Raw genomic sequence first — 22,141 nt, forward strand, 5'->3', positions numbered from 1 at the left:
GAAACACACGTGCAAATGATTCATTAAACGCAGGGGAACCTGAGAAAGTCGAATTAAGTGATGTTCTTAAACTTGCAAAGCAAATTTGATACCCCCCACCCCCACTGTTGTGGGAGAGGTGCGGTATCAAAGGAGGAGCTCAGCTTTGAAGCTTCTGAGGTCATGGTATCTGCTTTTCCTTTCCAAATCTCACACGGTACACATGGATGTCTGAGTTTATATCAGTTAATCAGCTGATTGTAGTAGTTTTGTGGGACTAAGAACATGATTCCTGCTGGTGGCAAGAAGGATAACCTGGTGCAAGATTTTATGTCACAAATGTGCATTTGTCGGATGGTTTTACGAAGATAGAAAAGTTATAATTATTTATCCTCTATGTCGAGAATTCACATTTGTTTTTCCTGTTAAACATTTAGAGTGAAACACGATACTTTTAGAATGAAATTATTCCATGTACTGGGTCCTTAGGCCAGTGTTGTTCTGGTAAATGTGTGTTTAAAATGACAATCAAGGGAAGTGAGCTTGTACAAATAGACAACAGATTAATAAATCCAACACAAAATGTATTTTCATAGATGCCTCCCTTTCCCTAACATCTTTCCTTTCCTCTTACAGGAAGTTGCACCAGCAGTTTGAATCGTATAAGGACCAGGTTAAGAAGATGGGAGATGAGACTAAGCCGGCTCTGGATCAGAAGAGCGAAGCCCCAACCTGTGGGATATGCCACAAAACCAAGTTTGCCGATGGCTGTGGCCACCTCTGTTCATATTGCCAAACGAAATTCTGTGCTCGGTGCGGAGGACGGGTGTCTCTGCGGTCAAATAAGGTAATGGTGGCTCACATGCTGGGTACTCTCCGTTTATAAGGACACACATACACACACAGATGTCCCACCCGCAGGCACATTTCTCCCTACAGTACTATTTGCAAACCAAGGTTATAAAACCTTGCGGTGAAATCTTGATCTGGGCATCAAGCCAACAATGTCTTTAATGGCAACTCATGTATTTTTTTCAGCTTATAAAGAGACTCTCTGCATTCGTCGCTTTAATTCTGTTAACACAGATAACTTGATTCATAACTGTAGATTTTCATGTTTACTGTAACTTACAGTTGTTCCATTTCACCACTGGAGGGAACTGTTCCTCCTTTTCTTTTCCCACAAAGGAACCTGGTGTCTGCTTTTGTATAATGTGGCACTCCAGTGCCTAACTAACCTCTGTCAAATCCTCCCCTCAGACTAAGCCAGAGCTTTTAGCATAAGAGCACTTAAATTTGAGTCATGAGCTTTGAGTGTTTTTATGTGATGCCGTCCAATCCTTTGCTGTTGGAGTATGTGAAAATGCTATCGGGACCAACTAATGCCACTCACAATCTCTCTGTTCCTGTCTTTCCCTCCCCCTCTGCCTCCCTCTTCTCTTTCTGCTGCATTCCTGCTCTCATGGAATTGCAATAGGAGGACAAAGTGGTTAGCAAATTATTTTCTGTGTTTGTTGGGACTGTTTGAACACAAGCATTGTTCATGGAATGCAATGATATGTATATATACGCATACAGCAGCCAACAATGACAATGAAAAAATTAGGGAAAAGTTCTGACCAAGTTGCCTGTGAGTCTATCATGCTGTGCTGAAATAAAAACTGAATAAACACAATAAACATTATTCAAAAATAAATATATAGATAAAACAATAAAAAAAATCTGCTTTCCAAAGGGTTAAAATACATTTTGATATTGTGCTTTTCAAACATTCAAAGTGTCAATAACCACCAACAGCCAGGGTTAGAATTACAAGTGATAAAGCCTGAAGGAAACCTGTAATACTGCATCTTTTACTGTAACCCCCAAGAATGTAGTGAGAGATGCCAACTCCATTGAGTGGAGTACGCCTTTAAGCTTAATAATTGTTTTCAATTTAGACCTCAGCTGTATGCCATTTATTACATAGATTTTCCAAAAAGTTGTCTCAGGTTTATACTGCTAACATCAAGCAATGACTAATTCATCTATAGCCCACTTGGATTGAGGTTGATGCTAGCAGTTTCCATTGAAACAACAGAGCAGCAGCTCTGGGATAGACCTATGTTCTTTTGCTCCCTCCAGTTGTACAGGCTACCATTGTTCCCTATTAGCCAGGAGATTGGTTACTGTGTTCTTCAGATGGTGTTGAGTAATACCATTGGCAGCAGGCTGGTGATGGATGTTGATGGGGCCGGGGGATGAGCCCCTGAGGCAATGCCAACTATTTACCTGGCGCTGGCTTGGCCTCCTGGCACTCAATGTAATTTGTCCATGCAGACCATGGATGCTGTTTTTCATATGGAGTTGTTAAATAAGGAATTCAACACATAATTTTTTAAATGTACATACATTTGAGTTGTGTATAGTGAGATGCAGCTGCAACCATCTGAGGAATATGTAGGAGGGTGTGAACATTTGATTCCAATCCAAAGAAGCGTTTGCAAGAAATAAGTCACTCCGCTATATCTACACCTAGTAATTCTGCAATATTTGAAATTTATCTTTAGATGAAAATCCAAGAACTTGCTTATACAGAGTTGTCTTCAGCAGGAGAACAGAGTGAGTGTTTATGTCATCATATATATACATCTATATATTTATGTGTGTATATATATATATATATACACACTAATATATAGATAAATTCAGTCAGAGGAACAGAGCGACAGCATGTTCATGAGCAGAAGAGGAGGCAGGAGTTATGAAGGGTGTAAAAGGAGGTGGGATAATTTTGTACTCATAGACCAGTCAGACACATGAGAGTGCACAGTCATAGACACAGTGTGTTCTGTGTTTGTAATAGATTCAAGTGTCTCAGGGCTGACAGGCGCTGTTAGGAGCAACCAGGGGTTAGCAGGGACCAGTGTAGGAAGGAATTTAGTTTTGGCTGAGTTGAGATCACAAAAAATATTTGACGCTTATTTCTGTGAGGATCTTGAGTACAGGTTATCCATTTCTACATCTGCTAGTAATTCTCTGTTGAACTGATTTCAGCAGGAGACTTTGGTTGTTTTAATTTGAATTGGGATTTATTTTGAAATTCATTATCTTGGCGTCTGCGTTTTAGATTAATGCATAATTTAAATGTTTATCTGGGCATTCTGATTTATTCAGATCTTCGGAATTATGTAGGTTGATTCTTTGTCTGTGAACGCTTATGTTAACTGCACCGTCTTAGGCAATAGACTGCAAAGGGCATCAGTTGTAAGTTCAGTTTGCAATTATTCTTAGTAGCACACCAGGAGTATTGTGATATTGATTGCTGGTTGCTTATGCCATTCTTGTATTTACAAATGGACAGAAGCTTTGATTCCTCTGCCACCAACAACAGACCACACTGTGCCAGACCAGCTTGTCTAAAAGCTTGTGTGTCAGTGAAAGAGGTAGCGGTGGTGAAATCTGTTCTTTTTCCATCCGTCTACTCTTTCCCTCTCTCACAGATGGTGACAGCACTGGTGAGAGAGATCTTGTTCTGCCATTGAATATTAACACGTCTGCATGTCACGGACGGCTCTCATCAATGGTACACTGGAATATGACTATAAGACTAAGAGTTAAACAGCTGGTAATGGAACATCAGCTCTGAAGGATGAAGGGCTCTGCTCAAAACCCCTGTATAGTGGATTCTGAACCTATGACCTAGTCACATTCATCATCCTGTCTTTTCAGAACCAACTGAATAATAGAATCACTGATGAACTATCTGCGTTGATAACAATCACTACACATTAATTGTACCAGCTTAGCCTCTACTGTAGACACTTGAAGCACAGAGTGAGTTTTGGGGTGTGAGAATATCAAATGCTGATGATTTAGATTCAACAACGTTCAGTGATGTGAAGTATTTGGAATCCCCACTTGTAGCGGTGGAGCTGCCCACCATTTCCTCTGATGTGGCTTCAAAAGGGTCTGAGTAATCGACTGTCTCCAGGGTGTAAGTCATTTGTGATTAAAGCAATTCCTGAAGACGTTCCATGTTCTTGGCCCCCCCAACATGTCCGATATAAACCAGAAGGTGAAGGACTGCCGTGTTTTGTCAGGATTGCTTTCAATTTTTAACAGTGTGTTAGTGTGTTGTTGCTGCATACGATTTGTGCTCCCTTAACAGCACCACAGAAATCCTTAGCATCATTGGAAGATACTGTTGGACAGTGTGTTGAAAATGATATATATTTATACATATATTTGTAGTGATGTACTGAAGACACTATTAAAGCCAGATGCCTATAATATGATTAAATGTGTTATAATGTGTTGGAAGTGCAGACAAATTATGGACCAAATTAACTTCTGGCTCCTGAGAGTGCTGGAAGCAGTGGCAGACAGCATTTTATATCTGCGTTGCTGAACTTGAAAACATCTGGCTATGTCTACATTTTCCTCAGCAGTATTTGACATTTTCAGATTGGCTTTTCAAGGACGTTTCAAAGATATATTTCTACATTATTATTTTCGGGCAAGCCTGTCTTACAGTATTAGAAGATGGAGGGTTTAGGGTTACTGATCTTTAGTTTTGGTGTTGCTGTAATGCCTTTGCATTTAGTACTATCTACAATGGGATTTTTTACTTGTTCAATTTAAGTAATGTCATTACGATTAGTGAATTTATAGGCTTTTACTTTACTGCCAATATTACTGACTTAGTGTTTGGTTTGAAAACTGTCTATAGTTTAATATATTGGCCTATCAAAATATGTCACCTGTGTTTCACAGTCCTACTGACTTCCTCATACAGTAGTTCTAATGGGAACAACTTGTCCCAGACTGTGTCGCAGGCTCAGCAAAACTCAAATAATGTGTATACAATGTGCACTAATACAAAGAATTGATGCAGATAAATAAATGTAACTCAAAGGTCAGTAACTAATACTTTTTTGTCCAGTGATTGCTAAACGTATTTATCGAGGCATCAACTGGGCAAAGGAATAAAGTGTAACAAATTACACATTTTTTGTTACTGCTCTTACTTGGTTATTGATGGTAACCGATAATTGTGGAGCTTCGTTCTATTTGGAAAAAAAAAAATTCTCATCTCAAATAAATTCAATTGATATGTTCATTGTATGACTCACTAATGTCGTGACTGCATTGCACGCACATCATAACATGTAAAGAACTCTCCGGACACGATTCCCACAACACGTAAAAGCAGCTATAGTTTCTTGCACATTCTCGTCCACGAGTTGTGAATGCTGCATGACCCCACGATCTCGTGCTCCTGCTCCTGTCTGACATCATGAAGAGAAATGTCTTGCTTCCACGATGATGGCGACGATGGCAGCAGCTGTGTCCTGTGTGTTAATACAGCTCAGAGTTAGTCGGAATGACAAAGTGCGCTTGTTGACGCGTATGCAGGAGAAGCTGTGCCATTCAGTGTTTTTTCCCCCTCCCTCTCACCATTGGACGGCGGAGCAGAGCTGGGACGAGCCGCATCTGTAATGAGCTCCCATCAACTCCGCCACAGATCTGACTCCGTGTTACAGACGAACTAATGGAGCGGTGATTTGACGCGTTATCGCTCGACTCACATGTTGTCTCCCCGTAGACCTGCTGACATTGAGCCAGGGATTGCTTGCACGGTTCGATGGCTCCGTTGTGACGATTTAAGACTGGAATTTGTCTTTTTTTGGAATCAGCCTTTTTGAAAGCATTGAGGTCTGGATATTATAATCGCGGTGACGACAGCAGCACAGACAGACGTTTTGGCTGGTTGTGGATTGGATGTGGTCAGTGGAGTGCCCGGTGTAACCTTCACGGTGTTTTATAGCTGCCCGCCCGTTGTCGGAACTCGGAGCTATCCGCGGTGCTGAAGGTCGGAGCGGAGCCTTGGTTTTGTGGAGCTGCGGACACTCGTCTCCACATTTAACAGGACTTATTGACGCTGATCTCTCCGTGCACACACACGGTTTTCCCTCAGAGGCACCATGGGTAAGCCGAGTGAACACGAGACTGTGACTGCATCGCGTTTTCCCCCATTGGTCACTGTGTTTGTCAGAAATGGGACCATTTCAGCAGGGAGGTTTCACCTTCTGCTGTTATTCTCTCAGAGAATATGTCCCCAAAAGGAATATTTTCATCGTTGTAATGTTTCCAATGCGGTATTTTAGTGACATTTATTTTTTTCCCTTCCAAAATGATACCAGTGAGCGAGACTCGTGTGTGCGCTAAAAATTGAGTTCTGAGTGAGGTTGTGCCGGAGATGTGGTTCTGACAGACGTCAGACGTCTTCGTGCCTTACCATATTTTGGATCTCCACAGTATTTCCCTCCTCTTCCTTTGTCCCTGGACTTCAAACAAGGAACATCAATATTCATCAAGTCTATTATTATTTCTGGCGCGCACACTAAAATTAGAAGCTCATTAAAATGTAATTCACCACGTGCAGCCAGTGTTGGAGCATGTGAATGTAGGCCTCCCCTTTCATTCTCATTGGCCACTTAATGAGTCACACCAAAAATGCCCTTTAAACTTTTTATCCTGGGTAACTGCCTCAAATCCCCATCCTATAGACAGCTGCCATTGAATCTATCCAGATTATTATTCATTTTGTTATAATTATGCAACTATGATGTAGAAAACCCTGTTTAAAAAACCTATGCAAGGACATGGTAATTCAAAATCCAGAGTTTTACCTGTCTAGATATACTGTACTTAATTCAATGACAACACACTGTGTTGCTCTTAAACTGTGACAAAAAAACAGCTCTGGAGTTTATTAGAAAGTGTCTTTATTGATACCTGAGTGGTTAATCTGGACTCGGTCCAGGATGTTCCGAGGAACACTCCACTACCTCGAACAATGAGTCATTAATGAGTGGTTCAGTTCACGTCATGCAGGTGAAGGAGAGAAAAACCAAGGCAATATGATACCTATGACAGTTCATTTACCACCACATCAATATTGCAGCATGAGCCATCTCTTGGCTTTACTTCAGCCCTTTTGCCTTTATTAGATAGCTGATAGAACGCAGGGAGAGAGAAAAAATTTGATGAAATGTGTTTCCCTGACAGTAGCGAAGCATGGAGGTCATGGTTATATAGGTTGCAACTTAGTGCGCTGGTCCACCAGGATGTGCTTAAATGAAATTAAAGCGGCAGCAATGATAATTAATACAAATTTAATTCAATTCAACATTTTAAAGAGCCTCCTGTGAAATTTAGCAATTTTAGCAATTATATGAAATGTACTGTAATGAATATACGAATGAATGTAAAAATAACATTTGAGCTGGCCTGGAAGGACATACTGCTGATTCACTGTGGAGCCTCTGTCAAGTAATGTTGCAGTGCAGTTTAATGGCCACAAGAGAGAGCTCAGTGTTCTTTCTCACTCCCTGCAAATCCAGCCCGTTTGTTTCTGTATGTGTAAGAGTCCTCCAGGAGTGTACTGTGTCTGCTACAAAATTTGAATGTAGCAGACAAAAAGAGACACGTAAAGTGCTGTTCACCAATAAAATGTGTTTTTCAAAATATTTATGTGAGAGGCTATTTGGCCCATATCATTTTGCATAGATACATGTTTACCAGTCCCTCTGGAACATCATTGGCCAGTTTATTACTTGCTATTTTCACTCTCATAAGCACACACACTTTTTTGGAAGATTTTCCGATATCAATAAAAACACCCTCAGTCTGAAGAGAAAGTATTAGAAATGGAATTATTTATTGATCTCATTGGACTGAGTGTTTGATTCCCTTTATTCAGTGCCTCAGTAAACAATCTATAGCACATTTAATGGAGTATATATCTTCCTGGTGTTTGCAGCGTGTGATAGAGAGAGGTTTTTAGCTTTCTATTTTTAGCTGCTGATTCAATGACTATAATATGTGCAAACACAGGGAGAAGTGGCCCTGCCCGAGGCCGCAGCCCTCAACCCTCATCCCCTTCCTGCACTCAGCTGTGAAGAATTTAGCCAAAGGGATGGGCGAGTGTGTTTGTGTGTGTATATTTGGAGAGCCCTAGGCAGAGTGGCCGCAGTGAAAGTGAACAAACATCTGGCAGATACAGCTACCTGACCTGTGTGTTTGTCACTTTGCATACATGTGTCTGTTGTGGAGATGATATCTTTGAGCGAATGAGGGGCATTCAGGATTCCTGTCAGTGCGGGTTGAGCTAACACTGTCACTGGACCGCTCCCCTACACGGACTGGAAGGTTAGCAGCCTCATGCTATGTGATGTCTCTGCAGTGGGACTAAATATAGAAAAAAGTGCACGAAATTTGTTGAATGTATGAATTTATGTTACTGTCACATATTTTGTTCTGGGATAAAGCAAGATCTTAATTTACCAAGATCTAAGAGATTGAAAAAAGGCTAATTCGGAGTAGCATCATAAGAAGCTAAATCTCATTTCAACCTAAATCTGGTTCGATTCAATTTTCTGTACTTATCCTGAGCTACTTTTTCAACAGAGAACCTTATAGAGCATTTTTTCCACATATTGCTTCCTTGTTCCTTTCCTTTAAAATCTTTGAATCATCTCAAGAGTGCACTGTCATCAGGTTCAAACAGAGTGTTTTCATTCTGCAGTTCATGTAATGTTTTGGACATAGTGTATGAGGATTCAGCCCAGCAGTGACATTTTCCTTACTATTGCTCTTCCTGCCTAATATACATCCATTTTCATTCTGACTTGATTCCAAAGTGCAAATCCAAATCCAAGTATTGATGTCTGAGGCTCAGCTTGCCTAACATTTCCTGGACCCATGCACATTTTTTTTGGCCTGTTATTTTTGGAATACTAATATGCTATTAGATATTCAACGATGAGAAAAAGATGAGGACTGAGAGGGTGGTTGATTAGTATTGGCAGACAAGAGAGGTACACAGCAACTGACTCTATGTTAAATGCAGTTGTATAGTGAATATGTCGATCACATGCTGTAGTCTTCTTTTAAGAAAACAAGGTGTTTCAGAGAAAAAAGATGTCAGTGGTTAACCACAGGTTAAAGATAATCTGTTTTATGATAATGATTAGGTTTGTTTTCTTTGTTTACCTAAAGTGATTACATCATATAAATAACAAGGCTAAGAATCGCCTGTTGGTCATTGTCAATCTTTTGCAGACAACAAAACTCTCAGTTAGTTTCAAGTTTCAAGTTGCATGTATGTTCCCAGCCACCAACACACATATGCATATGTAGATGTGTGTAACATCCAGGTGCAGGAAGTGATGTGTGATTATTAGCTGGACAACTGGCGTTGGTGGCTCCGGGGTCTTAGCTGATGACTCATGGTTCACTACAGAGCTCTGAGCTTGACCCCAGATAAAGAGGCAGTCTATCCTCACTCGCTCCGCTCCTCTGGGATGCATAAAGCACAATTTGCAGCCTCCCTGCTTCCATTGTGTGTCGGCACACTTACAGCCCATCCGTAATATTGATAGCTGGTCATAAATGCCTTGTATGTCAATATCACACGGTCCAGTACATGATGCCTGTGATGAGCCTGAAGCTTGTTTGCTCTACATTTGAAATATTCGAAAGTTCCTTATTGCTGTATAGCAGCTTCTTCTTGTACCCAGGTGATTTTATACAGTTTCTGCTTGTTCAGTAATGCCACATCCTGGAGAGGAAATACCTTGAGATTCCTGCAGCACTAAGCAGAGAAGATAGTAGATGGCAGTTTCTTCGATACATCCAATGCTGGTTTACATTTATTTCCCATGTTTTCCAATGATGGTTAGAAGTTGTGAATGGTATCTTTGTGCTTCATTTGTGTCTTTCTGCAAATTAACTGCTGATTTCAAATACCATTTTTTATTTTCCCAGTCCCTCACATAGACACAAGGAGAGAGGTATTATACTGCTGGATGTTAACACCTGACTAACAGCCACGCTGTACTTGTTGCTGCTCTCTCACACTGCTCGACTGTGTAGATGTATACAGCTGTCTGCTTGGAGCATCATGACCAGGGTGTAATTGAACACAAGTTTATGAAATCCCTCTCAGATTTTGTACCATCCTTTAACCAGCCAGTCAGTAAGTCTCTACTTCAGTTAAATAGACTTGATCTCTACCTGACTCCCCACCCATTACCAACCTGTTAGATGACTGAACCAGTCACCCCACAGGTAGTTTACTGCAGTTGTGTAACTGGACGACTGCTTTTCTTCTACTCAACCCACACACCCCATAAAAAAATCCTTATACAGTATTTTCTAACGCAAAGGCTCAACATGTCTTGCTACTGATTTGCTACTTTGATGATTTGGTAAAACATTTGTGGTTTCTGTGATTGATTCAAATCGAGCCTTTGAACCGTGGCTGCCAGTGAAGACCAGGCGGTTTAAGCAAGTTTAGTTCATCTAGACCAGGGGTGTCCAAACTTTTTATCCCGAGGGCCACATACAGAAAAAAATGTGAAGGTCTGGGCCACTCACGCTGCCTACCCTGGAGTAGACTGTTGGAAGTGCGCGTCGCTCAGGGCGGGGGGCGTGGCGGCGTTCTGAGTGACAGCTGGCAGGACAGGGGTGAGTTGGTCGCCACCTAGTGTCTAAACTGAGAAGTACAATACAGTGGGCCACAGTCCATTACGTTACAATTCATTTAGCCTACGCTTTTATCCAAAGCGATTTACAATCAGTGCATTCAAGGGTACCCGAGGGTACAAACCCAGAACAACAAGAATCAAGAATGTACAATTTCTTCAAAAATAGAAATTAAGTAAAACTACATGTGCTATAAATAAGTGCCATTTAAGTGCTACTAAATTGTTAGTTTAAAAAAAAGGTAACTAACAATTTTTTTATTTTTTTATTTTTGAGGCGGGCCAATTTAAAATGGATGGCGGGCCGAAGATGGCCCGCGGGCCGTAGTTTGGACACCCCTGATCTAGATCTAGACATAACAAATCAGTCAATTTTTATTTGATTTGAGGCTGATAAAAATGGTGAGCTACACACCCACTATAAGGGTGGGTGAGGCAGCATTCAGGGCCCGCTCACACTAATAACGGTAATGCACTGACTCAGCACTGGGACTATAAAGGGGAATGTAGTGGGGGGTGGGGTTGCAGCAGCTCTTGGCAGCCTTACTGGCTGTCTGGCCTGTCAATCATTTGGCAAGTTCTAAGAGTTCTCAGAAACACTTAGACATCATTTTCAGTTGCTTGTGAAGCAGGTGTGGTCACCTGGAGCACACACGAGTGTCACAAAGGTCTTCAGGTTTGACAGAAGGCTGAGCATCACCACGCTGCATGTGTCTGTTTGTGTGCTTGTGTGTGTGTGTGTGTGTGAGTGTGTGTGTGTGTGTGTGTGTGTGTGTGTGTTTGTGTGTGTGAGTGTGTGTGTGTGTGTGTGTGTGAGTGTGTGTGTGTGTGTGTGTGTGTGTGTGTGTGTGTGTGTGTGTGTGTGTGTGTGTGTGTGTGTGTGTGTGTGTGTGTGTGGGTGTGTGTGTGTGTGTGTGGGTGTGTGTACGGTAATCAGGGCTGCTGTCTGACCCTGGATTAATCAGACCAATGTGGTGAGCTAGCTGCTGGACCCGCAGTGTGGAGGAGATAAAAGCACGACAGCACAGAGCAGTAAAAGTCTCCATCCCTCCAGTCCTTACTGCCAAAAACAACAGGGGGGAAATGTTGCTTTTCCATTTATCAAACCAAAGAGCACCTACTGCAATTGCATGACCTCTACATAAAGTACCACAGGCGATGGGACTAACCTCTGCAATCAGTCACGTGGGCTCTGTATTGTTGCAGTTTGCCAACCAGAAATAATAGTTTAATAGTGATTTTCTGCCTCACAAATAAGATAAAATGAGCTTCTCATGTGCAGGATGGAAACCTTAGCATGTTCAATCTGAACTTATAGATCTACAGAGGACCCACAAACTCAAAATATATAACAGCAATAATAAAGCTGATGAACTGAACCCATATAACTTCACCTTCAATGATATAAAAGGCTGCTGCATGTGTAAATAATTTCATCATTCACCTCATCAACATGAATTGTTAATATTGCTTATGAATATTGTAACTGTGGGGTGAAACTTCTTTACTCAATATAAAAGCTTTTGAAAACCAGTTTAACACTTCGAAATTTGAACTTGGATGTAGAAAGAGTTTCACTCAGCAACAGCAATATGCCTCAGGGTTATGTTTTATGATTTACATAACGCAAAACACACAAGTCATTCCATTACACCTCATCATAGGCTCTATAGGACAACCTTTATCACCATTGCAAATCATTAATGCCCCCCATTCTTTTAACCGCAGGTTATGTGGGTATGCAACCTGTGCCGAAAACAACAAGAAATCCTCACCAAGTCGGGGGCGTGGTTCTACAGCTCGGAAGCCGGTCAAGTGCGGGGTGTGTTTGAGGGCGGGCCACAGGGGAAGAAGGCCAAACTGCAGGACCCGTCCCTGTACCCCTACCAGGGAGCCCCAGGGGACTTGAAACCAGCGTCAGACAGAAGCAGACCACGTGGTGGGCTCCTGCCCAGACAGGGGTCCCTTGACAACGGTGCAGGGCTGAGGTACTCGGGACCAGGCGACGAACCCATAGAAAGGTAAGCTGAAAAAACACATCCTCCATATAGGTTGTTTTTATTATTCTGTTAAGACATTGATTATATTTGATCAGGGAATAAAGCAGCGCAGCAGTAAAGAACTTGCATATGATGCCTCTTAACTATAGGTGCGTAGAGATCTTTTTGTCTCTGTATGTGACGGTTGTACTTAGCCAGTGCAGGACAGTGAATCAAGCCAGGCATAAAAGCAGTGTCTCCTATAAGCCAGTCAAGGTCCCATATAAAACTGCTTGTACATGGAGCCCATGAGGCCTATAAAAGAGACAGAGACACAGATACCGTATCTGGCACTAACTCAGCAATTCTACAACAGTCATCCACCCACTCACTGTCTCTCTCCTCTTCACACATACAGCACACTGGCACATCGAAACAGAGATGGTTTCAAGAAAGACTTAGCTGGCAGGTGAAGGGTGCTTGTACGAATTTATACCATGGCATTCTTTGAGGGAAACTGTTTTGTCATGATGAATGTTTGTACACCAGTTCAGACATCACCAGTTCAGACAATGCTTAAAATTAAGACGTTATAGGGATAGAAGACGTAGAGCAGGTCTAATTATGATTCGGTACATTGTGTCCCATTTATCATATGCGCTAAATACCTGCTCTAATGCTGACAAAAAGGGGACATTCTGTCCGATATCTGGTTGCTTGTTTGTCGGTACTCATATCAAGTAAGGTGGTTGCTTTCGTGTCCATGACCATGGGGGCGCCTTCCTCTTTTTTTTCTCTCAAAGGAAAGAAGAGAAGCTTATCGTCAGAATCTATACACTATAATGTATCTTCATAGCAGAGAGCTAGGTAGCATGCAGATGAAAAAAATAAAATCCTTCTCTCATGTCCTTGTTTGCTCTTACGTATTTTTAACCTTAGAATGTGGACATATATATATATATATATATACCCCATAGTCTAGCGCAGGGGCAAACCAGCATGCACGAGCCTGTTCCCACAGTGTGTTTGATGAAACTTATTAGTTGTGTGTATCCTGTGTCTGCCATTGCAACCTTCCATTTACTTTGTAATCTTTTTAAATGCTCTTGCACCTTTATAAATGGGAGAGCTCTTGTAGAAAACCAATTGTCATGTTGTCATCAATTGCCTGATATTTTGCAACAAATCAATGTTTTGATGGATATATCCGGCGTCACTGCCTTCCATTAACCAGCACAGAGTGTTGGATGTAAGTGTATATATATTCACAGTACTTTCGCATTGTAAGCTATTGTGCAACGGTGACACACACACACACACACACACACACACACACACACACACACACACACACACACACACACACACACACACACACACACACACACACACACACACACACAAACACACACGCACACACTCAGAAGCATTGCTAAAACAACAAAATAGACACATTTCCCCCTGAGTTAATGTGTATTCCTTGGGTTTCCTGGCTAAATCTTCCATCAAATGTTTTTATATTCTGAATACAAAACCCGAAGTAGCACAGCAAAGAGCAAAGTATCATCTATAACTACATAGTGTAATAAAAGCTGCAGTATATAGGGACATTTTGTAGTGCAACTACAATACATCAACCATCTTCTCTTTAAAATGTTTGGTTTTTAAGGTGCTTTTTCAAATTGATGATCAGACTGACAACAGGTTATAGACTGCACCATGCAATCAGTCAGTCAGTCAGGCAGACAGTGAGTCGGTCCATTCGTCCAGGCTCTTTCTGTATTTTTATTGATGGCATGGCTAGAGAGCTGGATATGGTATCAGGGATTTTTGCTTTGGTATTGCCCACATTGCAGAGACATAACAGGAAACTGGCTGTCTGAGAATTCATGGGATAATGCTGATGATGGATCGCTGCAAGTCCATAAATAGCACTCCCACTGCATAAGCACCAAACCCCACTTTCATTAATCTTAAAGAATGTTTAAATTAACTCCTGGATGAGTTCTGCCCAAGAAAGGAGGCGAACAAGCAGTCTATTTATAAGGAGAAATAACTTAGGAAGGTTTCTAATTTATCTTGGTCTCAGAGGTGTCATTTGAATGAACACACAGACACGCTGGGACAGCTGCAGTGTTGGGTGAGGCTGATGAAACAACACTTACAGCGGGACTGGAACATATTCACTGGTGGAATTTCTTCAGATTCTGCATTTTTTAACACATTCAGCCACGCAAGAGAAATATTAAGACGGTGCCAAAAATGAAGAGGAAGCAGAGCACATATAGGAAGGAGTTTAACATCGGCACAGTCCAGCATCAAGTAATCAGATTTATCAGTGTTTTTAAGAATCTTCAATTTAACTGAAGTTATTTTAAACACATATACCTGAAATATCGCCTGCTATATAAAACTGCATGTATAACCACAGTGCAAGATCTATTGGATGCTTTGAGTTGACAAGTTGTGTAATACCATTTGGCTGAATCTCTTAAATTAGTGTTTTAGTGTATGAACTCCTCGGGTCTCAGAAATAGTTTGTTTTCAACAAAGACATTTTAGCATCAAGTGTTAATAATACAATGAATGATGGCTGAATTCCATTCAGCTGCTACAGGTTCAGATTCCGGGTCTTGTGTGTGCTGCCTCACTGGGACATCGATAATGTTAAAAGGCTTGTTGTACTGTGACAAGTCATTTGAATAAGAGGGCCTTTTCATTGCTGTGTAACATATTGTAGCTGATCAGGTGACACAACCTACAAACAATTCCAACTTATATTAATGTTTTCATAAGTTTGGTTGTAGTTGCTGATGTTAAATTTACTGATTTAACCTGCAAGTACTAGCTATCATGTCATGATAGCAATTTAGCATCACAATGTTAACGTCATCACAATCCAATCATTGCTCTATATACAATCTATGTAGTGGTCTTACATCAAGCCTATAAAGACTGGATTATTGTACTAAATGCTCAAAAGATGGCTGGCTGGATGGATGAAAGATAGATTGATAGATAGATGGATGGTTGGATGGATGAATGGATGGGGGTCATCCATCCCAGAAACTTGGAAATTCCTGTGTTATAGCAATGTATCAGGCACATAACACGCAATGCTTTAAAGGGATAGTCCACCCAAAAATGAAAATTCTGCATTTCTCGCGAGAACCCCCGATAGCTGCTTCTGCAGTAATGAGGAGGATAACAACGGATGTTAAGGCTCAAAACATGGTTTAAATGACGCCATCTCGAGTCGAATGTCGGGGGTTTCAGACACTTGGATGACACTGCAGGAGCAGTATGGAGGGACTTTCTATCCCAGTTTTTTTTACGTTTGAAGAAGTGCTCACCATTTACTTCAATTGTACTAGATTTGGCTGAAGCACTGTTTACCCATGAAATTTCAAAAGTGAGACTTCCCCCAGCCCTCCATCGACATTAGTGGTGAGTTGATAATGAGTGAACTATCCTTTTAAGCTGTAAGAATTGGGGGGAAAAACTATACAAAATATGAATAATATGAACATATTAAGAATGTTTATACATATATACAAAGCTTCTTCTTTGTAGAGTCCTCATTCTAAACAAAAAGTGAAACGTTAAAGCTTTAAAAGACTCACAGGTCATCTTGCTCAAGCCTCATGCTCTGCCTTAGAAAGCCCTCAGAAAGGTTCATAATGATCAAATGCTCGCACATTGACTCTAATTATCCTGTAACAATGTTAAATAACATCAATAGCTTAGTTTCAGCTTCAGGAATCGTTTGGTTCCTCTCTGTGTGGTTTCCAGCTGATCGCAGTTACATGCAGAAGCTCTGACTGAATAGATGGGAAAAATTCATTTAATTAAATAAACAAGTAATCCCTCGGGAGACCCCCTCCCCTTTTTATGTGTGCCCTCTCCTGACAGACATAATCTGTCAGAGGTATAGGATCAGGACTGTCCTCCTCCTTCCTCCTTTATTACTGATGAGGAGCGGAAGCTCTGAACACAGATATGGGATATAAGGAAAGAAAAGCCTGACGACAGCATCGTCTCTCTCTCTCTCTCTCTCTCTCTCTCTCTCTCTCTCTCTCTCTCTCTCTCTCTCTTTCTCTCTCTCTTTCTCTCTCTCTCTCTCTCTCTGTCCCCCCGCTTTATTGTATCGTGCTCTATCTGCTGCGCTCCTTCCATATAGTGCATGATAGAAGATGGAGAGATATGGCAAAGAGTGCGCACGATTGCATGTCAGCCTCATAGTGTGTGTGCATGTGTGTGTGTGCTAGCGCGAGTGTGTCCTCCTCATATGCGACTGGAAATATGAGTTGAATGTGAGGCAGCAGCTGATGCGCCGGTAAGCGATGGTGCTGCTGCTGCTGGCCGCTGTGTAGGATGCTCCGCCGCCTCCTCTCTCCTCCGGCTGCTCCTCTTCCCATACACCGGGACCAGATTGTTGCTACAGCGCGAGGCAGAGAAAGCAATTTACCGGCACTACCTCCCCTTTCTGTCGCTTCAGCTCCGGAGCAAAATGACCGAAGGATCCCGCCCGGAATGCGTCTCATGTGAGGACACTTTTTACAAGGAGCGTCAGGAGAAACATGGAACTTGATCGGCGCCTTTTCTGCGTCTAATGCGCCCCGGGAGATAATCACAACCAAATACTGAGGAGGTGTAGCCTATGTGTGGAGGGGGGCGTCCGGGGAGAGCGCAGGGATGTGTTGTTGGTGAAAGGAGAAGGGGTGATCATTTACTGAGGATAAAAGAGAACGGAGGGAGAAAATGCAGTTTGAGACATTGCGTCAGTTCTGTAGCTCGGTTTTATCACATTTCAACGGGGCTTTCTCTGCGCCTCAGAACATCCTGCAGACGGAGCTGTTTGAGCAGGCGTTGAGCAACATCGGGTGAGTGATTCCTTTGTAAAGAAACCCTGATTTATGAGGAAGGGCTTCCCCGTTTGGTATGTCAAACGAGTATTGGGGGATGTGTGTGGAGGGGAGGTGTTGCGTTCATCGATCGGCCGCCAGCCTGCGTAATAACAACCGACAGTAGAGCCTGCTGCTGCTGCAGATATTTCCTGGCTGGATGATGGTGGGGCCGTGTCAGTGATGCTGCTGCGTGCTGGGTTTGAACGTCTCTGAGGGCGGGGGGGGGGGGGGGTAGCCCAAAATGGACAGGTTCGGTAGACTGTGACCATTCCGAGGTGTGACTGTGCTGTCCGTGCAGTCGTGTATGCACAGATGCGCGTGCGCGTACGCCCTAGCCATTATGCTGCAGCATGTGTGCTGTACTGCCTCTGCCACTGCTGCTGTTTTGGCTGAGAGGCGATCACGAGAAGGTGAGGAGGGTAAATGCACGTTTTATAAAGAGTCCGTGGGATGGCTGAGAGTGGAAAAGACCCACCTGCATCACACCCACGGACACCCACCCTCCGCCAGGCGGCCCACACACTCAACACAGAGCAAGAGAAAGTAAAAGCCTACATATCAGAGCAAGTATGAGTGACCTGATAAAATGGAGTTTAAACGGCAGGACCCCCCCCCCCCCCCCCCCCCCCCTCCATGAACATTTTCACATACACACTGCCACTGAATTAAGAAATATTTACAGTAAGATCCTTAGAGAAAGATTCATTTTCATTAGTTGAAAAAGCATTAAGCTACCATGTCAATGCAACATTCAGGCCCATACTGTATTTGCTGGTAAAGAAGTGGTGTGTTTAGAGAGAAGATGGATCTCACCTAGATGCATTGGAGCATACTATGATTGCTCTGCTAAATGCTGTGTTCCCCCATGGAGAGGCCCCTGGTCATCTGGTGAGGCATGACTGTTAGACACATTATGCAGACTGCAGAGGGGCTTCAAACTTGCAAACAGACTCACCTTCCTGCAGCTGCAGGGCTCAGAGACCATGCAGGCCTATTTTCTTTCTTGGTACGGCTAAATGCTGGCTCTGTATCTCCACACTATGCACTGTGTCTCCGGAGACCGCAAGTCGTTCCCTCTTGTCCCCCACCCTACCGTCAGAAAAGATTTACAGCATTGCTGGGCTCTCTGCCACCTTACATTACATGGCCAGAACACTCAGCCATTGGAAGGGCTGAATAGGGGGCTCTGCGCCTGGAAACTGTGATCCAACAATCATCACATCGGACTGATTAAATTGAACTTATTTTCCATCACTACCCTTCTTTTCCTCTTCCTTGGGTATAAGCAACAGTCCCTGAATGGTAGCTGACGACAGGGCTAGGTTTGTCATTTTCATACTAACTAATCACACTTGCTGGTGGCTAATTGGTACAAATCAATGGTAGAAAGTCTTCATGTAAGTCTCTTCAGTTTTAGTAATGTTTTAGTATCAGCCTCTTTTTCAACTTATTTCTGGGTCTTTTAATATCATGTAGTTCACAGGTACACAACGATAACACAACTCTGCAAACCAGCAGTGTGTGCACTGTTATCAGTGGTTAGCCAGCTTGGCCCTCCGCTCGATCAGGGCTGTTTGTGTGTTAGTTTGTTTCCCTCTCTCATTCTGGCCAGGTCTGCTAATGGTCCGTATGCTTTTAGATCCATCCTCCATGTATTATGCATGTGTGCGTCAGCAGAGGTCCTAATGGGGTGTGGAGATCTGTTCTTAGAAGGCCTGAATGGTTTTGAATTGAGTGGTCACTACATTTAAACCACATCCATACTCACTCCACCTTCCCAAAGCACACACACAAACACACACACTGACACACAACACACACACACACACACACACACACACACACACACACACACACACACACACACACCACCTATTAGATTCCCCTTGCAGTAGACCTTTGAGTTTGGTTCCCTGTCATGAGTCCAAAGTGTGTCTGTTGTCAGACGTCTGTATTGAGCAATCAAGGGGACCTTAATGAGTCTGTGGTAAACATCCTATAGTCTTTTCCCACTTAACCATTTTGTAAAGCACATGTATATGTGAAATATGAATAGCTGCATTTAATTTTCGGCATTTATTCAATGAATTAGAAGCAGCATCATTTTCCGAACCCAGCATATTGAATAAAACTTATATTGCTGCCGTTTAATGATTCCAAATTGACTGCACAATCTTTGGTGTGAATTTAGTGAGTCAACTTCACACTCACAGCTGTTTACATCCCACGGTCTCACATATTGTCCTCATGCAGTGACAGCATATCTGCAGCTGTGCACTACCTCATTTTATGTGCAGTAAGGATAGGAGGACAACCAACTGGTTTCCCCCACGGTCACTTCTGCACTGACGCTTCCTATAAAAGGGAACCCCCCCCAGGTTCTCTCCTCTTTCAGCATCACAATGTCTTCGCTTGGCCCCTCAAACGATGCGGTTGCCATAGTGATGAGGTGTAATGTTTTATCAATAGAAATGATGATCTAGCATTCAACTTAATCCTGATGTAAGCCAGCACCGATTAAAGAGACAGGAAGGTACAGAACGGGGGATGTTATTCCTAACAACATGGCATTTATTGAGATTAACAGACAGGGTGGGGCAAGTAACTTCTAAAATTCCGTATTGTAGATTTTAATCTCAAACCCTACTCAAGGCTGTTTTTCTCTCTATGTAATTTCTCTGCCTTGAAATGTTAAACTTCAGCACTACAGGCTTGTTGAATTTGGTGATTTATTTAGAGTTTACAGTTTATGTATTTAGAGTTTCTGATAATTAAAAGCATCCATTATTTGAATGATCCAACATATGCCCGACTTTATTGAAAATCTCTCATGCAGTTGAACCATCATCCTAATCATCTCACTGTTTTTACATTTTATGTCACAAACGCAACCACTTCAAGGCCTGTAGTCTTCCGAGAGAGCAGAAAACCTTCCAGTTGTAACACTAACTAATTTAATTTCTTCAAGGACGCATGAGACCCCTTAATCTAGAACCAACTTTGAGTTACTTTTAAGCATTGCATCTTTTACATCTCATTTTTCTGTATCAATCTTGACCAGACCAGAACTAGATTTATTTACATATAGTAGATGTGCATCTGTAAAGTGAGTTGTGCAGTGGGTTACCTTTGAAATGAATATTTTGCTCACATCATGCCACGCATGTAGGATACAAGATGCACACTTTCCTTTTTGGAATTCTATTCTCGCAACCTCTTGTCAGCCTGTAATGATGAAGTGGAGAGCAACTCAGGCGACAGACAAAGCAAGTAAAGAAAACAGAGAAGAAGACAGGAAGTACCGAGAGGAAGGCAGGAACACCGGGGCATCAGTCACCATGGCGACAGAGCTGCAGATGAGGCAGACATTGGGGCTGCAGCTTGTTGGACCCCGGAGCCCCACATTCATGTTGATGTGACAGAGCTGGGGGAAAGAAGAGGAGGAAAACGGGCAGGAGGAATAAGGGAGGAGAAGAGAAGGAGACAGACTGCAGACCTAGAAACAAGAGACAAGGACATAGATTCACAACAGTCTGTCCCTCGGCTCTTCACAGTCCTCAGCACTTGTGTTCATTTGGGGGTGTATCCACCTCGATATATCATTGGCAACATTGTAGTTTACCTGTGCCCTGTTTTTACCATTCCTCATATAGTATATTGTTTTTTCTCAAAACACCCCCACATTTACACATTACTATCTTGCAGAAACAAAATCAAGCTCACTTAGCTGCTCCATACTCAAAATACACAATTTCTTTGTCCCTACCCACATCTTTCCCAGCCAGCCTCAAGGCTACCACTACCTCCTCTTTTCTGCTCTGTGAGAACCATAAAGTAGCATCTTGAGGGTTTGGTTGTAGGAGTCAAACGGAGGCTTCAATGTATCATCAGTAGTTTATTTTTTTCAGCTCCCTAAACATCCCGTCACACCTCGCCCACACTTAACCCATCCTCAGGCCTGTGGTGTTGGACCCGGGGGTTGCCGTCAGTCAGCAGCTGTAATTAAGCCGGGCCTTTATTGGTTTTGTCCTCACCAAGGGAGACGTATGTGTAGGAAGAAGGGAGACCCTGGTTTATTGCCTGGGCATCTAAGAGAGGGGTTATTATGATTGCACGCTGGAGAGAGAAAGAAAAGAAGTGGCTAGAAAGAGAGAGATAACATGGAGAGAGGTGGAATCATAGCAGGGCAGAGGAAAAGGGGATGAATAGAGCGAGAGAGACCGCGGTAGAGGCTGAATCGATACATCGGACTCCTCTCTGCTGTCACCAAATCATATCTCAACATCATACAAAAAGTGAGAGAGGAAGAAGAGGAAAGAGAAGAAGAAAAAGAAAAGAGAAAGAGAACTAGTAGCTAATGGTTGATTGTGTAGATAGACAAGAATCAGGCTACGTTCCCAGTCCAGGCCCGCAGCCACTGCTGCTAATGCTGCTGCTCAAAGAGGGAGGTGGAAATGCCTTTGCCCAGGTTTGGTTACAGGTTGCCATGGCACAGTTCCACAGCCAGTGGCAAATGTGATATCACCTAATTAGATGTACAGTGAAATACGTATAGGTTGGACTGGCCGGCCTGTTCTCAGCAGTGAAACAAGATGAGGACAGAGAGGGTCACAGAGCAACAAAAGAAATCTGCACCTTGCACAGAGGTGCTGACATCTGGGCTCTTTTCATGCTCACTGAGCGAAACTGATTCCCTCCAAGGCTGAATAGGCGTGTGTGCGCATGCATTTGTGTCTGTGTGACC

At 42.6% G+C, this 22,141-nt stretch overlaps 1 protein-coding gene across 3 annotated transcripts in view; it reads left to right on the forward strand.

The window, feature by feature from the left end:
* The window catches only part of rims2a (regulating synaptic membrane exocytosis 2a), a 129,535-nt gene that overhangs the window by 25,562 nt on the left and 81,832 nt on the right, over positions 1 to 22,141 (forward strand). For 2 of the 3 annotated variants that reach the window (XM_053432046.1, XM_053432047.1), the window contains exons 4-6: positions 616 to 826; positions 1,457 to 1,468; positions 12,240 to 12,532. In XM_053432046.1, the coding sequence (XP_053288021.1) occupies positions 616 to 826; positions 1,457 to 1,468; positions 12,240 to 12,532 (516 nt within the window). The remainder of the gene's footprint in view (positions 1 to 615; positions 827 to 1,456; positions 1,469 to 12,239; positions 12,533 to 22,141) is intronic. The other variant, XM_053432045.1, reaches the window with a different exon arrangement.

This window comes from Pleuronectes platessa, chromosome 10, assembly GCF_947347685.1.
Source record: "Pleuronectes platessa chromosome 10, fPlePla1.1, whole genome shotgun sequence".
Lineage (NCBI taxonomy): Eukaryota > Metazoa > Chordata > Actinopteri > Pleuronectiformes > Pleuronectidae > Pleuronectes > Pleuronectes platessa.